This window comes from Trichosurus vulpecula, chromosome 3 (assembly GCF_011100635.1).
Source record: "Trichosurus vulpecula isolate mTriVul1 chromosome 3, mTriVul1.pri, whole genome shotgun sequence".
NCBI classification, from domain to species: domain Eukaryota; kingdom Metazoa; phylum Chordata; class Mammalia; order Diprotodontia; family Phalangeridae; genus Trichosurus; species Trichosurus vulpecula.
The window spans coordinates 117,808,856-117,831,685 of record NC_050575.1 but is presented as its reverse complement, the minus strand read 5'-3'; the positions used below and the strand labels follow the sequence as shown (position 1 = coordinate 117,831,685).

The following is a 22,830-nucleotide window of genomic DNA, read 5'->3' as shown; positions in this document are numbered from 1 at the left end:
AAATTGCCCTAAAACCAAGTAGCAAGTGGTCATCTCCCAAACTGGACGAACACATAAATAGCCCAGGTGCTGAGGATCTGGCAAGTACAATGGAAAAAGTCAAAAGAGGAATATGGCCACCCCCAAGAAGAAGGTATAAGAGACTGCTGAAGGTTTTGGAACTAGTGCTAGCAATTGGCAACTCTACCTTAGAAGATCTTTCAACTCCCAGTTTGAGCCTGGAGAAGGGTTAGGTAATGTAAGACCTAGCAATGTTGCTAGAAATCTCTAGTTTCAGTCTTCCCCAAAATTACCAGGATGAAAAGTGGGGGGTGGGGTGGGATATTGTCTTGGAAGCTACAAAAACTGCGGAGAGTTTGGCCCACCGAGAAATATGACTACCTGTGGAAGGAAAGATGAGAGCTTCTTATTTTAGAAGGGTGATGAATGTGCCAGGCAGTCAAAAGCAGACAAATAGTACATGGACTTTTTTAGGATGGATAGCTTTCCACATCATTAACAATATTACCTAACTTACAGTATACTACATTCTTGAATTAAACTTTAATACTTAAGGATATTTATTAAAGTATAGATGACATATACCCAATATAGCTTTCCATTGTCAACTCAAATAACATCTGATTAGCACCAGGTAATTCTTCTTTAGCTCAATGACATCTATCTATTGATATCTATTTATCTATATGTATCTATCTGTGTACATATAAATATTTATACCATTTACATATATATATATATATATATATACACACATAAATACACATATATACACAGACACATATACACATGTGTATGTGTATGAGTGTGTGTGTCTATTTTTTTTTCCTGATCAGACAAAATAAATAGTATTTTTAAGCTCAGCTGTTTGTCTAGGGATAGTTCCAATCACAACAAGCTTTATACCACATAAGTACTCATCCAAATTTAAAAAAAAAAGAAAAGAAAGAAAAAAGACAAAAATGCAAGAGCTTGGCGTCCAAATAACAAATTCTTGGAACAAGGCAGATGGGATAACTTAACCCCCAAAGTTTTGTAATAATCTATGTAGGAACTGTTCCATGGTAGATAGGTTGGTGTGGAACTCTTCAGGAATGGAAATATTCAGGCCCTATAGCTTCTATCTTCAAAGATTTAATTTTTAATCCCAGACTATTGATCTTACTTAGTAACTCTTACCAGCAGGAGTAACATATTCTTAGTCTCTGCTATTGGGTCAGCATAGATAGAATACTGAAGGCAAGAAATAGATGACTTCCCAAATTCCTTTAAATTTACTATCCAGCTTCATATACAGCATAAAAGTCTAAGGTCAGTGGAAAGTTGGAAAGCTTACACTGGTTCCCAGGTCTTTCATTGATTCACATCTCACCAAAGGGAATCACTTTTCCTACTCTATCAACCCATCTCCTACTCAGCAACCAAGATTTTAGAATAAGTGAGCCTTGTGTCTATTGTACTATAAAAATTTCACAGAAGAATAGTATAGGCTTGGAAACAATTCCTGAAACCATCTTATAATGATACCTTTATTTTTGTAACAAAGATGTTTATTCCTCTAGATTGGATACAAGGAGGACCCACTTTACAGCATATTCTACCTTGAAGTAAGGTATTCTACCTTTTAGTAAGCTTTCAATGAAGATACTAAGTATGTACAATAGGACCATAGGATGAAAGGGACATTAGAATGATATTACATAGAATATTGGAATTGCAAGAGATCTTAAAACATGGAATGTTAGGTCATACATCTAAGAATGTTAGAACAAGAATCAACCATGTTTGAACGTTTTCCTTTTAAAGACAATGAAATAGGCCCAGGGAGTTGCAAAGTGAGTTAAAAGCTGAGTAAGGATAACAACCTAGGATTTCTGTTTCCTAACATAATGTTCTTTCCACTATGCTATGCTGAGGTAGGTTATAAATATAAATTTATGTTAAGAAGATTAAAATAAACTCTTGTAAAATATTTGAAAAGCATGTTTTTTGAAGAAAATTTTGTTAATTTTTCTTACATCAAAAAATCTCAGAAAAGCATTTTTTTAAATTTTTTTAGCTGTTTATGTAGCTTTATTTCTCTCAAAAGAATTAGAAAAGTATACAAAAATTTTCTGGATAAGAATATGAAATATATTGTGTTAAGATTTAATAGAGTGCTTTGATTGTCATCAAGTTATATGGATTTGAGTTCAAATCCTAACTCTGCCATTTGCCAGCTTTGTAACTTAAGGTAAATCATTTCTTCTTTGGTCCAGTGACTTGTAGGCTAGACTTAAAGTCAGGCATATCTAGGTTATATTCTGCCTCTGAAATTTACCAGTGATGTGAACTTTGGCGAATCATGGAATGTCTCCGAATCTCTGCTTCCTCATCTAGAAAATGAGGAGGTTGGAATAGATGCCTCTGAGGTCCCATCCAGCTCTGAATTTATAATCCTTCAAACCTCTGTAAAATGAGGCTAATAGATTGGCTAATCACTGAAGTTACTTTTAGTTTGAACATTTTATGTTGTAAGCTTCACTTTCCAGGCTTACAATACTAAGCAAAGGAGCGGAATGTTACCACAAAGTTCTAATGCTTTTCCTTGGGTCTTCCCCTTTTCCTGGCCCCATTCTACCATCCCAGTCCTGTTCCCCCAATCTTGGCCCCATGTTCCCTCCACCCTCTTCCACACACACACCCACCCACATACATTGTCTGATGATTAAGAAGAGGTAGTAAACAGCATGATATTTTACTGAAATCTGCAGATACCAAGTAACTGGGAGATTTCTTAAATAAAAACAAGGAGAAAAAAAGGGTTACAGAGAATGTAAAAGAACTTAGACATTTAAGCAGGAAATAACAAAGTGAGATTCAGCTAGGAGAGCATAAACTAATAAACAGCCTCCCTCCCCGCCAAAAAAAGAGAGTAAAAAACACTGCTATCCAGAGGGCATGCCCAAAGTAGTAACTACTAAAAGACCAAGCCCCTAGGATGAGAAATGACAGTAAATTACAAAATTCATGCTGATAATGTTATTTCATTGAAAAGAAAAAATAAAAGTAGTATTTCAAGTGTTATGCAAAAATATAGTCCCCTCTCTGCTACTAAGGCATATGATGTTGTATAAGTCACTTCCCCATTGTGGGCCTCATTTTCTTTATTTTAAAAAATGAGAGAGAGAGAGCGTGCTGGTAATCTTCAATATCCCTCCCTGCTTTAAAATGGTATGTATCTGATTTATATTTGGGGAACAGGAGTAAAAATTATGCTTATAACACTCCTTAATTTCCTATACATTTGATTTTTTTATTTTATTTTAATCTAGTCCTATACTTTTATGGGCCTAGAGGACTCCCAGGGAGGAAGCTCCCTCTAACAATACAGATAAGAAAGTGTTCTGCAATTTATAGTCTTAAAGAGTTGCATGTAGTACAGTGATTTAAGTAACTTACCCAGGGTCACATAGCTAGGGGTCAGACTCTCAGGTCCTTTCCAGCCCTGACATTCTACATTCTAATAGTCTATGACATAAATTATCTTACAACTCTGACATTCAATGTTCTATGTTTTAATTCTAATTCTTCTAAGGTTTCTTCCAGTTCTAATATTCTATGATAAATATTTTCTTCCAGTTGTGACATTCTATTTTCTATCTTTAAATGTTCTAGGATCTTTTCTAGTTCTACCATCCTATGGCATTATAATTGAGGTTCATGAAATTAATATCAGATATATAGAAATCTGTGACAAGATACACAGACATGTGGATAGAAAGATAAAATGCATGTGTTTATTTGTACTGGTTTAATGAGGAGACTTCATCTATGTGGCAACTCCCTAGTGTGGAAACTCCCGGCAACTGCAGATCTACTATTGTTCTGAAATTTATAGGCTTTTAGTTCCCAAGAGCAAAGAAAGGTTAAGTGATTTACTCATAGTTGGACTGCTAGTATGTTTCAGAGACAGGATTTGAACTCAGTTTTTCTTAATGAAAAAGGCTGGCCCCCAATATACTACTCTTGTGTGCATATTCACATTTATATAGTTACCACAGATAGATAGCTAGTATAGATATCTGTATTGATGTGGATATATCCATGTATGTATATCCAGTTTCATATACATATACATACACATATATATCTCCCTATAGATAATTATCAATTAAATCAATTTCAAATCAGTGAAATGTGTCACTTCTCAATTCATAATTGGCAAAGATTTTGGAGGAATTAGATTTCTATAAATAGGCGACATTCCTGTCAGAATATTTCCTAGATGGGCCCACAAGATCCCTAGATGAATCAGACTACCACATAAAAAGTAAGTCAGTTACTCTAACTTGATATAGTTCTCATGACTAAGATGACCACAGTATGGTTGGCTCCTAGTAGGGTTCCTGTAAAGAAATCATAGCATCAAATTCTAACCCTTCCACTCCACTGTCTGGATGTTCTTAAAGACTAATGGTCCTTCTGCCATCCTACTTACACATGGCCAAATTTTCTCACTGCTATTACACTGACAGTGCCTTTGGTCACCAAGCCAGGAGAGATCTAAAAATAGTGGAAGCTGAGACACACTGTGGATTTACAGTATGGTGAGTTTCCTTTATCTCATCTGTCTGGTTACTCTTGTGAACTTGGTCAATATTTTTTTGCAACTGGTTAGTATCCATCTGAATCCAGATGTCCTTGAATGGCTATGTGGTTTGTTTTCTTTTCTCTATCAATATACATGAATGTATTTTGATCCTTCCAATCAAGCATTGTGAGAAAGGTAAAAAAAAGTAAAGAAAAGATAGAATTAGAGAAAGAATGAGAGGAAACAAAAGGACTCAAATCCTAAGGGTTAAAGTTTGGGGGAAAATAAAAATAAAATGACAGGCAAAAAAGCCTGACCTTGATTCAAACACTTTGATCCAAAGTCTAGAGCTTAAAAAGATGGATATTACATATGGTGGAGTTCTCTTCTGATTGATTATTGATTTCAATGCAGCCAGCACCATGATACCAACCAACATTTGGAGCCATTGGCTGTTAGATAGAGCTGGAAGGGCCATTCGTTCATTGTTTATACTCAATGTTCCAGCAAACTGGACTACCAGCTAGCTATTCACTGAACTCAACCTGCTCTTTCTTGCCTCTGTATATCCTTTTAGGCTGTTCTCTATGCTTGAATTGTATATTCTCCTCATATTCATTTGTAAAACTCCCTTTTCCTTCAAGGCTCAGCAACTGTGCAACCTTCTCTATGAACGCTTCCTTTATTCCTTTCAGCTGAAAGTAAATCCTCTCTCCTCAAATATTCTTAGGTTACTTTGTCTGGATCTCTCTTCACCACCACCTTTCCCTCCACGCCCCAATCAATCACAATATTATCTTGTCTTTTATTTGTCTATGTAGATGGTGGATTCCCACCATTACCCTAAGTAAATCATAAGCTCCTTGAGGTCAGGAATTTTGTTAGTTTTCATCCTTGAAAAAAAAATTCTGGTACTTAGCAATTATGTATTTGCAAAGGGTCTGTGACTTCATGTGGGGAGGTTCTCCTGTGGGGTCCCCTCCACCAGAAGATTTCAAGTAGTCTATAACTTAGTAGACTAAGATCTAAGATCTTAGATTTACAATTGGAAGGCCAATCCCCTCATTTTACAGATGAGAAAACTGAGACAAAGAGAAATTAAGTGACTATCTAAGGTCACTTAGTGAATAAGTGGCAGAATCAAGGTTTGAACCCAGGTCCTATGATTCCAAATTCCATATTATTTCCAGTGTTATCAGATAATCCTAGGCAGAAGTCAAGCCATTCCCCTATGGTTCTACCTCAAGTAAGTGTCACAAATGCTACTAGATTCCCTGTCTTCCTATCTCTGAGCCAGCACCCTATTCACTATACCCAGTTGTCTCTACTGCTTTATGCCTTTTAGGTGCCTAATGTATGATGTTATTTAATTGAATTCATTCACCAACAAATTTATTCATTTGTTGATTCAACAAAATTACATTGAACAGTTTTGTACCAGGGATTGTAGAGGACACACACACACACACACACACACACACACACAACATGGTCCCTACCTTCTTCATGGACATTAGGAGCCCATATTGTGGGTAAGGCACAAGCCACAAAGGTCAGGGAATAGTTCTATCACTCGGCTATTCAGGAACCAAATTAGCAACCTTTTAAAGTTTTCTTTTTCCCCCCAAAAGCTCTGGGCTTGAATCAATTTATTTTTACTTTCCAGGTATTCAGCAAATCTTTTGCCTGAGTACTTTGGTGAGGAGAGGTAAGGTGATAGCAGTAACTAGGGCACTCATTGTTTGGGGCTGGAAATTGTGCGAGAGTTCATGTCCTATTATTCTGCTAGCATGGCTGATGGTTGCAGTGCATTTTTACATAAGATTTTAACTAAGTAGAGACTAAGACTTTGAGACCTTAAACATCATCTAAAATAAGTCCCAATGAGAAACCTGAGATCCAGAGATCACACTAAATACTAAGTAACTGGGTCCAGATTCAAACTGGAATCTCCTGATCCCAAATCCAATGTTCTTTCCATAATAGTGCACAAAACAAAGATTACTCCACCAGCCAATGCATACCTTTTAGATTGTTCAGAGAGTTAAGGAAACTACATGAGATACCTTTGGCCGATCAATTTTTTTTTGGTGGTGATGAGGGGGAAGGAGTAATGAGACACAATCAAAATGTTTTGATTGACAAAGGAATGCATGTATGGTGATGGCTTTATATATTCCATGGAAATACTTATTCTTGCCTCCTCAGATGTGAGTTTTCTAAAAACAATTGAAGGTGCTTAACTATTATATTTCCATATGGATTGTCATAGTTGATAGTGAGTTAACATGGGATCCCGAGGCCAAAAGGACTGGTTCAGTTGTCCTAAATTGCCCAAATCCTCCATTTTCTTTAGGGATTGTAGGGAAAATGGCTGGTTTGATGTCTTAGTAGCCATAAAATCACTTTTTTTTTCAATTCTCAAAATATTTTGGGTTTCCCATGTATATACTAGCACAGTCTACTTGAATCACAAAACAGATTTCATTCCATTCTCCCATTTCATGAAGGAAATCCCTAAGAATATCATATCAAGCTTCTGCTCAAATATTTCTAATTCAAAGGAATTCACTGCTTTGCAAGTTCCATCTCATTAAACAGTGCTAATTCTTGAAAGAAATCATTCCTTATTTCAACTAAAATTTGTTTTCCTGTAATTAATTATCACTCATAGGTTCTAGCTTTGCCTTCAGAAACGTCATAATTTGTGCTTCACATCTGTGCTCCCTCTTTTACAGAGATATTTGAGGAAAGCTTTCACTATCCTTATCACCCCCAGTCTTCTCTTTTCCAGACTAAAGATTCTGAGTTCCCTACATCTCCCCTCCAATCAGACTAACCTGACATTGCTCTCTTCTAGAAATTTCTAGCTCAACCACACTGTGTCAGAGCATCACCAAATCTGACTTCTATACTTTCCGTTTAGGAACACATTAGATAAAGTGAAGACAATCATACAAAGTAATGAGATTTAAAAGTAGAACCCAACTTTTCTACCTATAATATCATTTTCACTTTGATAGCTTACCCAAATTTGGTGCTAAGATAAACCAAATTTTATAAAAAGCAGCCAGTGGTAATTGAAAGGTTTGCAGTATTTGGTTCAGTCTTATGGATAAATTGATTATGGACTTTTAACTGGTTTTGAGAGTTAAAATTACACACAGGTACTTGTTTTGTTTTGTTTTTCCCTATAGATAGCACTTCAGTTGAGGAGAAGGGGTAATTATTGGAAAGTGGTAATGACATAAAAACAAAAACAAAAAAAATATGACTAAAACAATTTTTAAAAAATCAGACTGGGAGGAAAGGAGTATCTCACTTAGAAGAGGTTAATCAGCTTAACACACAACTTCTAATATCACCCTTCTGTGCTAAAGGGGGCCATCTCCAGACATCCTGATCTATATCTTCCCGCTGGACCCAGATAGCTCTGGAAGAGAGAATGAAGCTGGTGACTTTGCACAGCCCTCCCTTACTTAAGTCTAATTCACTTGCAAGTCATGGCATCACCTTCCTGATGTCATGGTTCTCTTTGAGAATGAAAGGCAAACAAAAATCTGTTAAAAGAAGAAAACTTTCAAAATACTCCCCATTGCTTTATAGAATAGAAGCTAAACTCCTCAGTCATATTTAGAGCTTTCTGTGATATGACCCCACTTTACCCCAGACAACTTTATTTCCAGTCATGGTGGTTTTCTCAATGTTTCCTACACATGCTTTTGCTATTTCCACTAGCGTGTTTTTTGCTTATCTTTTCTCTAGCCTCTCTCACCCAGACTTGCCACCTTTTCTGGGCAGCTTTTCCTGACCTCATTATCAATGCAGTGATCTCTCCCTTTCCCCTAACCCCTTTCTTGTTGTTCAGTCCTATTTGACTCTCTGTGACCCCATTTTGGGGTTTTCTTGGCAAAAATACTGGCATAGTTTGCCAATTCCTTCTTCAGCTCATTTTATAGATGAGGAACTGAGGCAAACAAATAGGGTTGGTTAAGTGACTTGCCCAGGGTCACAAAGCTAGTAAGTGTCTGAGGCCAGATTTGAACTCATCAGGATGAGTCTTCCTGATTCCAACCCCGGTGCTCTATCCACTGTGCTCCCTCACTGTCCAGTCCCTAATTCTTTAGCACTTGCTATCTTGATAATTCATTGGACTGTACGGTCTGCTGCCTTGCATTATCAGTTCAGCGCATGTGCTTTGTAATCCAAACTCAACTATAATGAATACTATTTCCCTATCACAACAACCACTGGTATTTTAGTAACAACAACTACAATAAACCACTTTCCAATAAGTGACTTGCTCAAGGTCTCACAGTGAATTAATGACAGAGACAAAGTCAGAACCCAAATCTACTGAAGCTCGATGCTCTTTTAGCTATATTTGGCTGTCTCCCTATGACTGTTTAAGTTCTGGCAAGGAATTTATTTTCAAATGAGACTAATTTTCAGAGTCATCCTGTGCTAAAATAAATTTGTCTGCTCTCATTAAAATGCTTGGGAGGACAAACTGTCGAAAACAAAACCAAAATACATCATTGTTCCAAGATCCAGAACCAGGCTAGGGGAGCAGGACACAATCCATTGATGTATTTAGAGTGTGATGACCCCTCCTGGATCACAGCCTTGTGATGGAGGAGGGGCTTTTGTAGCTCAATGAAACTACAAGCTCTGCTGTTCAGGGTTACCTAAGAGGGACAGGTCATAGTGGAGAGTTCTGACAAAAGGAGGTCCACTGGAGATGAAAATGGCAACTGCTCCAATGTGTTTGCCAAGCAAATCCCATGGACAGTGTGGAAGACAGAAGGGCCTGGAGTCTCAAAGTGTCAGATAAGAGCGAACAACTGAGCAGCAACAATAATTAAAAGTTGCTATTTTCATGAGCTATGAAAAATGGGCTATATGAAAAAAAACATGCATTCACTTATATTTCCTGCTGTGACATAATAGTGAGAGTAGAAATAAAGCAAAAATTGGAAAAGAGGAACATTTCTCATTTCTGACCCAAAATATTTTAGTTTGTGGAAAGGGTCACAGAGTACTGAGACCTTAAAAACTCTATTGTATATAAAGACAATTCTACAAAGGGAAAGCGCTGTTGTCTGAGATCATACAAGGGGGGAACCTGCAGAATAACAGCTGGGACCCACATCTCCAAACCCCCAGTGATAGGATTTGCATCTGGAAAGCACCATCTTAGCGATCACCTGATCCATACTTCACCACTACGTTGCAAATGAGGAAACTGAGGTGCAGAGAGGGGAAGTGCCGTGCCTTAGATCAGCTATCTGGTGCAGAGGCTAGATCTGGACACAGATCCTGACTCTATAGTTGGTGCTCTTTCTAGATCATGCTGACTTTTTTTTTCTATGGAGGAAATTGTGAATATATATTTTTTTAATGGAAATGGTTTGGGGTGTGTGCATGTGTATACTTATATATGCATGTTCAATAATGAGTCAATATCTCAAAACTAATAATCACTATAAATAGCATCATTAATAAATAATATTTTATAAATAACATTATTAATGTTAACAATATACTTACTGTAAATAATATTAATGTTGGCACTGTGGTAATTATTATCAGTAATCATAATAAACATAAATCCAAAGATAGTGACACCCTCCACCTCCAACTACCCCTAATCCTTTCCACCTCCACCAGATGCTATTTTGTTTTTCCTCATTGTTTTCCTAAGGTCCTATTAGACTATCTCCAAAAAAGAAACACTATTAATCTTCTTGTTTGGCTTTCTCAACTTTCCGCTGAGGAGGCCAAGACAATCTAACAGAGGGGACCACACAGACCTGTCACCTCTGGTAATGTGATGAGGGATGGGAAAGTAGATTGATCCCACCTTATCTGCCTCACTCAGGGAGCCTGGAGGGCTGTGGGAAAAGGGGAAGAAACTGTGAATAAGAGAAGTTGAAGGTGGACTTATCAGCAAGTGTCCAGCTCAATGGTTGGAAGGTTGTGTCTGGAACTGAGACAGAAAGAAGAAGCAGGCAGATACTGAGAGTGGGCCAGATACTGAGAGTAGGACCAGGAACAGAGATTGGTGAAGATGTGTTTGTTTTCGGGAACTGAATTTCTTAATGGTATTAAAAATGATTTTTTTTCTTAATAGTATTAGAAAACATTATGACCTTGGGGGCCAACACACAAGTGTGGACCTGGGCCTAAGAAGTTACATATGGTGACCTTTTTTCCTGAAGTCACAGGCTTTCCCAGGCCCATTTATGTTTTATTTTTAATGGAAAATCATGATGATGATGATGACCTTAGGCAAAGTGACAAACCTTAGGAAACCTCAAGATACGGAACAACTCAGGAGAACAGGAGTTGGACTCACTGGATTACTGTCAGGAAAGCACCATCGTAAATCTTTTAACACCACATAAATGTAAGCTATGGTTATTAAAATTAATGATAATGAGAGCAAGTGTTTAGACAGTTTAAGATAGACACAGTTTATAGAGAGTTGCTTTGGAGTCAGAAGGACCTGGGTTCAAGTCCTACCTCTGACACATACTGATAAGTCACTTATTTCTCAGTGCCACCAGGCAATTTTCTAAGGTCTCTCTGTAGCATTCGGCACTGATGCCTATTTTTTGCATACTCTTTCCATTTGGGGTTTTCATAACATTATTCTCCTTTGGGTTTCTTGCTACCTGTCTGACTGCTTCTTCCTTGTCTCTTTTTGCTGGATAATCATTGATAGTCCATTCCCTATCTGAGGGTTTACATCAAGGTTCCATCCTGGGCCCTCTTTCTCTCTCTCGACTCATCACATGTCATGAGCTCAATTATCATCTCTGCAGATGGCTCCCTATTCTATAAATCCAGCCCTAGTTTCTCTTCTGAGCTTCGGTCCTATGTAATCAATTGCTTAGACATTTAGAACTGGATATCCCATAGAGATCTCTAAACAGACCTCATTATCTTTCCTCCAGAACCTACTTCTCTTCTGAACTTACCCATACCTATCAAGGGTACCCCTATCCTTCCATACATGTAGATTCACAACTTCGGAATCCTCTCCTATTCCACATCTTCCTTTAACCTTCATATTCCGTAAGTTGCTAAGTCTTGTTAATTCTATCTCCATTGCATCTTTTTGCATCTTTTACCTTCTCTACACTCAGCCACCATCTTAGTTCAAGTTTTCATTATTTCTCATATGATCTATTGCAATAGTCTTCTGTGCAATAGTTTATAGAACAGGTATTATAAAAGAAATAGTAGCAGGATATCAACTTGTCCCAGGACTCTTTCTGTCTAAATGCACTGGGAAAAAAATAGAAATATTGAATGATAAAATCATAAGAATAAATTAGAGATGTAAGTTATCTTAAAAGAGAATGTCAGAGCAGGCAGGGACTTTAGACAACAGAATATAAAAGAGGATAGAGATTAAAGTCTAGAAGGTGCTTAGAGGCTATCCGGTTTGACAACTTATTTATTTTACAGGTGAGGAAACTGAAGTCCAGAAAGGTGAAACAATATAATGAAGGTCACTCAGAAAGTTAGTGGCAGAATTCAAGGCATGACTTCCAGTTTAGGGCTCCTTGTACTTAATAAACCAGACGAAACAGGTCATTTCAATTTTTTAGTGTTCTAAAGGCATCTGAATACCAAACTGTGTTTGGTAAAGCTGTCCCCAAGGAATCATCATTATGGCATAAAGAATATGTTCATAAATCAAAAGGAAATAAGATCTTTAGGGAGTGCTCTGGGGAAAAAATGATCATCCACCCAAATTTATTAAGCCCCATTCAGTCTGTGGCATTTCTCTGGGACTGTTTCAAGATCTATTACTGGGAGGAGGAGGAAAAAAAAAGCCTTTTGGAAACTTCATACTTTGGCTGACTAATTTGCCTATTCCATTCTCTTCTCAGCTTTTATCAGTGACATGTCCATATTTATGACATCAGGGTGTTAGAAAATGAATTGCCAACCCCCTTTTTTGCTCTAGAAAACAATAGCCACAGCCAGTGCCTGTCAGTGGAAGCTATCTTTTTACTGATACCATATTTTTGAGTGTTTCAGGCCCTGTTGCTGTAAGTTATAAAAGGACAAGATAATTTCCACATTGCTGGGACAGGGAGCCCTGCCTTTCCTAAACAGGGCTTGCTGGTGGTGTTTGTTTAGCTGAACAACTTAATTGGAAAAACCGAGGAGAGAGAAAGGGTCTGCAAGGTAGGCTGCATGGCACCTTAGAAACCATTCAGGATGGGGCAATTAACAATAAAATCACATTCTCCTGTGAAGAATTATGCATTATGTATACTAGCCCACTCATTTTGCTGATATTGATGGATACTGAGGCAGAGAAAGGTGAAAGTGACTTGACTAAAGTCACACATCAAGTTAGCGGCAGAGACACAGCTAAGATTTAGGTCACCTACTTCCCATTCCACCATACATGTAAATGTGGCCTCCTAGTCTGTAGGGTACTGGAAGGTGCTTTCAGAACCCTCGAGAGGTTGAAAGTCATATTTTCTGAGCCCCAAAGTAGTCTGAAAAGTATTCTGAAAAGTAAGTGAAAACAGCTTTTCTGTTAGATATCACTAAAATTAAGTGAGGCTGCCATCAAGATATGAGACCATGTGGCTCAGTAGAGCACTGGACTTGAAGTCAGGAGACTTAAATTCAAATCCTACCTCAAACACTTATATATTTACCAGCTGTTTAATTAGAACTCATAGAATCATAAATGGGAGGTGGGGGAGAGGATACCTTAGAGGTCATCTAAGTCAAAAGCCTCATTTTATAGATGGGGAAACCGAGAATGTTATATTGGTAATCAAGGAGGGGAAAGAAAAGCAAAACAAAATAAAACAAAACTCTGATTAGTTTTCACCTCTTTCAAAGGGGATTATCTAGTGGAACTTTGATCTTTAGTATTGATTTGCATCTCAAAGAAGATGTGACCTCATCTGTAGCCAGTACAACTTCTATTCAACTCCCTCCAAACCCCACCCCTACTTGTACTAACCAGCAAAGGAAAGAATCCCTGGGCCAAGCTAAACCACCAGCAAGCCCTCAGTAAGGGGACAAATGCTGATGAAAACCAACTTCCTATTAGAATCACTAAAAAGGTAGAAATGGGGTATTTGCTTTGCAAATAGAGGGAGCTACTGGATCACTGCAAATGTTATAGCTACTGTCACAGGGTATCAGCAGGAGCCACCAGAAGGTCTGAGGTTGCCCAGAGTGCCCTCCTGAAAGCCTGTGCAGCTTTCAGGACTAGACTTACCAATGCAATTGAAGTACAGTTCCTTTCGACAGAAGAGAGAGCAGCCATCACCATTGATCTTATTCATATCATCACACTCTTCTCCTAGGTGTCTGCAGATAAAGATATGAAAGAGGCATTGGTCTAACAGAAGCAGCTAGATAGACACAGTAACGTTAGAGAGTACATAGTTTAATTCTCTCATTTTATAGATGAGGAAAAGGCAGTCAGTCGAAGTATAATGACCTGGACAAAGTTATAGTGCGCTGCAATTCAAATACAGGTATTCAGACGATAAACCCAATTCTAGGTCCAGCGTAACACTAATCCTCTAATCCTCGCTGAACTGGAAATTGAGATACCTTGGTTCTATTCTTAGCTCCAAGACTTAATATAGTATATAATTAAATTATTTAATTATCTATATCTATCTATCCACACACAAACACACACACACACACACACACACACACACACACACACACACCAAGCACTCATCTGCCTCTAAGGGCCTTAGTGTCCTTATCTCCCTACTAGATTGCAGTCATAATATCATAGTTCTGGAGCTGGAAGGGATCTCTACGAGCCATCTAGTCCAACTCTTCACTTTACAGATGTGAAAAATGAAGCCCAAGGAAGTGACTTGTCCAAGGTCATGGATGTAGTAGTGGTCAGAAGTGGGATTGGAACCCTGGGCCTTTAATTATAGATACTTTAAGTACTCTTTCTAGTCAACTTTGGTTCTTGTAAGTTATCTCTGAGAAATATGACCAAAAACTGAAATGGATTCCCACTCAGCCCACAATTTCTGGTTATTTTTAATCATTCCAAAGTTTTTCAAATTACAAATGACCAAGGAGAATATAAGTTCCTTGAGGATGGACACAGTTCCCTCTTGTTTTTATAGTGTAGCATAGTGACTTACATGATAAGTGGTTAATAAGTACATGTTCATTTCTTACAGCACAACAGTATTCCATTACATTCATATACTATGATTTGTTCATCCATCCCTCAATTAACGGACACACCTTTAGTTTCCATTTCTTTGCCACTACAAAAAGAACTGCTATTAATATCTTATATAAGACATAAAAATATATATCACAAAGGACTTTTTCCTCTCTTTTTGATCTCTTCCATGTATAGACTTAGTAGCAGTATCATTGGGTCAAAGGGCCCAAAAAGTTTCATAACTTTGGGGATGTAATTCCAAATTGCTCTCCAGAATGACTAAACCAATTCATAGCTCTAATTAAATTTAAGTCAATTTACTTTCATACATCCTATTTCCCTTGAGTTTCCTCTCTCCCCTTCATCTCTCAAGATCTGTACCTGTAGGTTTTTTCCAACCAAATCACAAGTCAGTTATAGGCCTCTCTGCTTTCCTTCAGTGGTTTCTTAAATATTTTAAGTATTTAATAAATAGCTGTGTGATATTATGTAAGTTACTTCTTAGTTTCCTTCTCAGTAAAATGAGTGGGTTAGACTAGATGATCGATGTCAACAAATTTGCCACTCCCCTTTGCTTCCATTTTATTTATGGAACTCTGACAGAATGGTATTGTAGTGTTTTCCCCTAAACTTTTTCTTTCTCTCCTTAAGTGAATCCACCAGTTCCTCTCTCTCGGATTTCTCCCTCATTTTCTATAAAAGTGTTGATCCCCAGTTAGTTGCATCATTTTTTGGACTGCTAGAATCTAGAGGTCTTAGGTTACTGTTATTTCTATGATGAGATTCATGGCAATTTTGAGCAGAATAGAACCTTATAGATCACACTGTGATTATTATGAAATACCCAGGGCTTTTTTTTTTAAGTTCCAACTCAGAGAGAACAGGATCAATGTTTTCAGAATTGGCCAAGGAAGGTAGAGAAAGAAGAGGTAATTGGGAGACTAGGTAACTGGCATACATCTGGACACTTCTACCCCTTGTTAGGATGGAATTCCCATCAAATGTTTGAATGATTTCCTATGAGACCTGCTGCTTATCATCTACCAGTCAGCTGGGACCCCTCATAGCATGGTAGGGACTACAGAAGTTGTCTTTTACTCCATAATTTGCACTAGTTAATGCTCCTCATTCTGTAGCATCATCTGAGCAGCAGAGTAGATGGTTCCAATTAACCCTGGAAAATAACTGAGGAAATTAGTATTGATCTCTCTTTAACAAATGGCCCTCATAGCCTTTCTTTATGGGATGTTTTGGCTAGCTCTTCCCACTCTGTCTGCTATGGGCTGAAAAGCCAGTTAGATATGAACCCAGCCTTGTGTTCCAAGCTGCTCTCAGATCACTGTGTTTAACACAGTATCATGTTAGCCAAGGAGGGATTATCTCAGTGTTATTATCTACTTTGTGGACTTTATAGGGAAAGTTTTGTCTTGTTTTTATCATGAGCTAGTTTCTCCAAGTCTAACCACACATGCAGGTCTGCTCCTCATCTCCAATTCACACCCAAGGTGTGTATTGTATCCCTGAAATAAGTTACTATTTCATGGACAACTGAATTTGCTAGAGTATGTACTCCCTCCATTAAATAAAATCACAGTACTAGGTACATGATCCTCATGAGTTACTGCAGACTAATATATCTTATTAACTTAAGCAAGATATAACAATGTGGGATGCATATGTGTGTCTACCAGTTAGCATAAAAAAAATCAATTTCCTGGTTTGCTACAGATACAGCTATAACTCTAGATATCAATGTATAAATAAAAGATAGTATGACAGATTAGCTAAAGTGCTATATTTGGTGTGAGGAAGACATTCTGCATCAGAAACTAGCTCTGGGATCCTGGGAAGGTTGCTGTCCTTCTCTGTGCCTCAGTTTCCTCACCTCTATAATGGGGGATATCCTCCCATCAACATCCTCTAAGATCCCTTCTACCTCTAAATCTATGATCTTATGACCTGGGACTAAGATGTCAAACATGTAGCCTACAATATTCCTGAGTGCAGCCCTAACCAAATTAAAATTTATTTGGGAAATATTTAATAAAATATATAAAAATACAATAAACATTATCAGTTAATATATTAACTTGTGGCTTCCTAAGTCAATATGTGGCCTGCAAGGATCATTCTGTATGGTTTAGAGGCCCCCATTTCTAGTTGAGTTTGAAACCATTGACCTAGAAGTTATGTGACCATGGGCAAGACACTTAACGTCTCAATGTCCAAGATGATTTTCTTAGACTATAAGTTGCCCAAGTGATCCACCCATTCTGGTAGTAAATGGCAGAAAATGGATTTGAACTCTGGTTTTCTAACTTAAAATCCATTAGAATTGCTTAAGATCTATATTGACTCTTATTTGTAGAGAATATATGTGTGCATTATGTGTGTATGCATTATATGAGAAGTAAGGCTTTAGGGTTGAGAGGAACCTCAGAGATCATCTAGTCCATCTAGTCCTCATTTTTTAGATGGAAAAAAAATGAGGTCCATGATGGTAAGGTGTAAATAAATGGTAGGCCTAGGGTTAGAGCCAAGACTTCTGGCTTCACATCCAGAGTCCTTTGCATGGTACCATGTTGCCTCTCCTATAAGTTAGTATCATTTTACATGATGTATTTTCAGGGCCATCAATAAACTCCATTCAGGTTTTCCATCAAAAATAAAAATATCTAAAGTCCAGCAAGCACATCAGTGTTTCTGTTATGGTTTTGACTTCATGGAAATACCATTTCTTTACACAAGATGCACCCTTCTACTTACTTTTGTATGATTCCATCTCCACAGTAGCCGCTTCCATGTATATATGTGGCTGTGGGAGAAGGCTCACTCTCCTCTGTACCAGAAATGGTGACAATCTGGTACTTATATGTACTGCCATGGCTCAGCTCCCTGGGAAGAATAAAGAAGGAGATTAGAGACACAGAGCCAAAAAGAGAGGTCAGACTGGATTCAATCAGAGATGCTCTTTTCTTCCCCCTTGTGAAATGTAGATGACCATTCAATTCACTTCTCAGCAAATTTCAGGAATACTTTACAAGGAATTGATAAAAAAAAAAAATTCAAGGCAAAACCCACCCACAATGTCCAAGGAAATGAGCCCATAATTTACAAATGAGGAAATATAAATTATAAATAATCACTTGAAAAACGGTTCAACCTCACTAATAACCAAAGAAATACAAAACAAAAGAACTTCGGACAACTATCTCATATGCACCAAAATGAGAGAAAAAAAATTCTTAAAAATTGTAAAGATGGGACAGCTAGGTGCCGCAGTGAGTGGAGCACCAGCCCTAGAGTTGGGAGGACCTGAATTCAAATCTAACCTCAGACACTTGACACACTTACTAGCTGTGTGATCTTGGGCAAGTCACTAAACCCCAATTGCCCTGCCCTCCCCCCTCAAAAAAAAAACAAAAGAAAAATTGTAAAGATATTGTGGGAAGGTTGTAGAGAAACAGAGACATTAATGTATGATGGCAAAACACAAATCAGTAGAAAAATTTTAAAATAAATTTGGCAAAAACATACGGCAAAGGTTACTGAAACTGTCAAACATTTTGATATAAGAACAAAGAAAGAGCAACCTGGTGTTATGGACATTTGCATATTGAATTCATTTATTTAACATGTAAATAGTTAAATAAAGTAAGTTTAACTGGTTTGTTTGAAGTTTAAAGCTAGGTTTATATTAAATAATTTTTAAGAATAAGAAGCATCAGGCACAGAATCATAGGATTTAAAATTGGAGGTCATTTAGTCCAACCAGTCTTATTTTTGCAGAGGCAGCTAGGTAGTGTAGTGGACCTAAAGCTGGACCTGGAGCTAGGAAAACCTGAGTTTAAATCCTGCCTGAGGCACTTAGTAACTCTGTGACCCTGGACAAGTCACTTGATCCCTGTCAACCTCACCTTTCTCATCTGTAAAATGAGGATAAACCTATCTCCTAGGGCTGTTAAAAGGATAAGATAAAGTCATACTTTTAAAGTACTTTGAAAAACTGGAAAACACTGAGTGTCAGAGAAGGGAAGTGATTTACTTAGGGTCACACAGGAAGAAAGTAGCAGAATCAGGATTTGAACATGGGTCATCTAATTATAGCAATAGCTAGCTCCCACTACCAAGAACTTTAAGACCCAAATAAAGTAGCCTGGGAACATACACTGACAGTCAGGAGACTTGGACTCTAATCCCAAATCTCATGTTAACCTGCTGTGTTATCTTAGGTGAAATGCTTGGGACCACAGATTCCTCACTTGTAGGATGAAAAGTTATACTTGGTAATCTCTAAGGACTCAAGCTCCCTTTTTCTGGGGGGAGGCAAGGGGTTGTTGCTGTTGTCCATTCGTTTCAGTCATATCTGACTCTTCATGACTGCTTTGGGGTTTTCTTAGCAAAGATACTGCAATGGTTTGCCGTTTCCTTCTCTAGATCATTTTACACATGAGGAAACTGAGGTTAAGTGACTTGCCCAGGGTCACAGCTAGGAAGTGTCTGAAGTCAAATTTGAACTCAGGTCCTCTGGACTCTAGACCCGGCACTCTATTCATTGTGCCAAGCAGGGAACATCCAGACCCAATAGACATAAGGAACTCTTGGTGAGGAAACTCTCTCTGAAGGTATGTGGGCAACTGGTTTTGGAGAATTCGTTGTCTGGGATACAGAGGATACTGAGAGATGAAGTAACTAGTCCAGGGAATTATGATTAATGTGTGTTAGAGACAGACATTAAACCCAGCTCTTCTGGAGCCTGAGATTACTAACTGTCTCCTAGGCCATGTTGCCTTTAATTCCATTTCTAAGGCTTTATGATTTTAATATTCAATTAATTACAAGGTAAGGCAATATATGATAGTCATAGCACTGGTACAAAGTGAGCAGTGTCCAGAAGAGGGGAAGTTCATGTCTTCCTGGGGTGATGCAAGGAGGCTATAGGGAAGACGTGACATGGAAATCATTTGGCCCTTAAAGGATAAGGAAGATCTCAGCATCAGAAGGTAGTATGAGGGAGGTAGTGGAATTTGGCAGAAGGAACAACCTGAGCAAAAAGTTACAAAGACAGAAAAATTACATTGTATATTTCAGGAGCCACAAACAGACCAATTTGACTGGCACAAAGCAAATATTGTAAAAAGAATGAAGACTGATAAAATTGAAAAGGCAAGTAAGGGCCAGAGAGTGGACTGTCTTGACTGTCATGGTAAGGGTTAATTCCATGAGCTATTGGGGCTTTCATGTGGTGAACTTAACTCATTATTTAATGAAGATGAGTGGAGGTAGATATTTTTTTTCCACATTTTCTTTCTTGTCACTTAGAAATGTGAACCAGGGTTCCTTTCCCCACTCCCATTTTAAAAGCTTTGTGGGCTTCTGTTTTATTTTTTTTTCTTTAAATATTTTAATTTAATCCCCTAAAGCAGAGAGAAAATTGAAAGGTTTACCTTTTTTTTTTGTTTTGTTTTCATTTTTGGCCATTCTAAGTCCCCCTTTTCTTGTAATGAATCTCAGGGCATCTTTGGAACTCTTTATGGCTGACTGGAGGACGAATAAATGGCATGTTTCTATAGGAGAGACTAATATTTTTTTTGTCACTGTGTTGACCAGATCTCATCCTGTCAAGGAACTAACCAATGAGAGCCCAAAAGGATGAATGATCCTTGTGTCCTTTTCTTTTAATTGCCCTCCTGCTCATAACAGGAGGAATTCAGGAAAGAAATGACATCAATTGGAGTATATTAAAGAAAGAAAGAAAAAATATATTTATGACTCCTAGAGTTTCAAGGAACTTTGTCAAGAATTCTTTTTACTGTATTGCATCCTATGTCTTACCTCAGGCCCACTCACATTTATCTTTATGTCACCTGTACCAACCTAAGGCTTTGTATGTGTTATTGTTGTTTTCAGTCATTTCAATCATGTCTAATTCTTGATAAGCCCATTTGAGGTATTTTTTGGTAAATATGTCAGAATGGTGTGGCATTGCCTTTTCCACCTCATTGTACTAATGAAGAAACTGAGGCAAATAGAGTTAAGTGACTTGCCTAGGGTAATACAACTAGTAAGGGTCAGAGGACAGATTTGAACTCACAAAGATGAGTCTTCTTGATTCCTGGTCCAGCACTCTATCCACTGTGCCATCTAGAAGTGCCCTTGTAGAAATAGGCACCTAATAAATATCTGCTGAATTGAGTTTAAGACCACAGCAATGAATTGACAAAAACTATAAGGAACTGATTCCTTAGAGAATTGACTCACCAATTTTCCATAAGCAGACAACCACCTCACCCTATCCCTGTATTTCCCTTCTAGCCAATTACAAAACTTCTTATTCTTCTGTCATTTTTCCTTTAAAAAAATTTAAATGGCATGGGAAAATTGCAAAAAAGATAATAAAGAGAATTCCTGCTGAATTCCATCATGGCGGGGGTGGGATTTCAAAAACAAAAGAAGGACGTCAAAAAATTCAAGTTCTTGGACTCGTCTGTTTTTTCAGCTGCCCTCAGATCTGGGGCTGTTTGGATAAGCCCAACGAGATAGCAGGTGCAGAGGCCGAACCAACCTCTTACTTCTCAATACAACAATGATTTGGTTTTTCAAGGGTGTGAAAGGACTCAAGTGGTGAAAATATCCTTTCTGGGAAAGATGGGTTTTCTCCCTATGCTTTCCCTCACAAAGTAAATATATTAGAACTGGCATTGGTCTCATTTTGGTTTGGTTGTCTTCCAGTCATGTCTGATTTTTCATGACCCCATTTGTGACTTTCTGGGCCAAGATACTGGAGTGGTTTGCTATTTCCTTCTCCAGCTCATTTTACAGATGGGAAAACTAAGGCAAACAGGGTTAAGTGATTCACCCAAAGTCACACAGCTAGAAAGTATCTAAGGCCAGATTTAAACAGAGAAAAATGAGTCTTCCTGACTTCGGGCCCTGAACTTCATCCATTGAGCCACCTAGCTTCCTTCAACACTCATATCAAATGCCACCTTCTACAGGAGGCCTTGTCCAATCCCCTCAGTTGCTAATGCCTTTCCCATAATATACTTTTTCATTTACTTCATATTTATTTATGCGTATATTGGTCATTTTCCCTTTAGAATTTAAGCTCCTTGAAGGCAGAAACTGCTTTTTGCTTTTTATTTCTATTCCCAGGACTTAGCACCGTCCCTAGCACATAGTGAGTACTTAATAAATCCTTGTTGATTGATCATTGTTGACTGACTGATGTAACACATCACATAACATTGTGAAATAACTAGCCTTGCTATGCTCTGGAAGGTTCGGATGATCTGTATATGTTTGTTTACACGTAGTATCCTCTTGGGAAAATACAAGTTCTTTGGGAAAATACAAGAGGTATGGCTTTTGTTTTTTCCTTTATATCTCCAACATCTAGAAAAAAGTCTAGCTGCACATAGTAGGCACTTAATAAATACTTGTTAGATTAGATTAGACTGGATCACCACGTGGTGAATTTTTTGGGCACAGAAATTAACTAAGCTATCTCCCAAAGCATAGAGGGGTTGTAATTTGAATTGGTAGAGTGCCTACAATAACACACTTTTTTTGAAATCATGAAGTTGTACACATAGGTATATGAAAGTTCACAAGAGCCCTGAAATGTAGACACAAAATATGTACTCAATAAATCCTTGAATTGTTGAATAGACAATCCAATTGAGGCTCCAAGAATTCTCATAGAAAAATAAATAAATAAAGGGGTCCAAATTATATTTGTCTAAATTAACATCAAAGTTAGTCACAGAAACAGTACATGAAGCATAGGCTTCCCCACTCCCAAGAACCAGGACTAAGAATTCAGTTCTTAGAAGGAGGTCGAGAAGATCTTTAAAGCCCCTACCAGTGGTTAGGACCTATTTCATGGTTCATCGAAAAGAAGGATGTTATGTGTCAAGCTGTTCCTTTCAGCTGTTCCCAAAGCCATCTGGAATGATTTATGCTGCTACTATGATTCCTCCTTTCCTTCCCCTCCCCCCAAACCCTTCCCCCCACAGAGTCAGTAACTGGGTCCTATTGATCCTTCCTTTGTAATCTC

At 37.9% G+C, this 22,830-nt stretch overlaps 1 protein-coding gene across 1 annotated transcript in view; it reads right to left on the bottom strand.

The window, feature by feature from the left end:
• PAPPA (pappalysin 1) overlaps positions 1 to 22,830 on the bottom strand; it is a 275,897-nt gene that overhangs the window by 123,460 nt on the left and 129,607 nt on the right. The window contains exons 8-9 of the mRNA XM_036751860.1: positions 17,538 to 17,666; positions 13,839 to 13,930 (exon numbers count right to left, since the gene is read on the bottom strand). Of these exons, the coding sequence (XP_036607755.1) occupies positions 13,839 to 13,930; positions 17,538 to 17,666 (221 nt within the window). The remainder of the gene's footprint in view (positions 1 to 13,838; positions 13,931 to 17,537; positions 17,667 to 22,830) is intronic.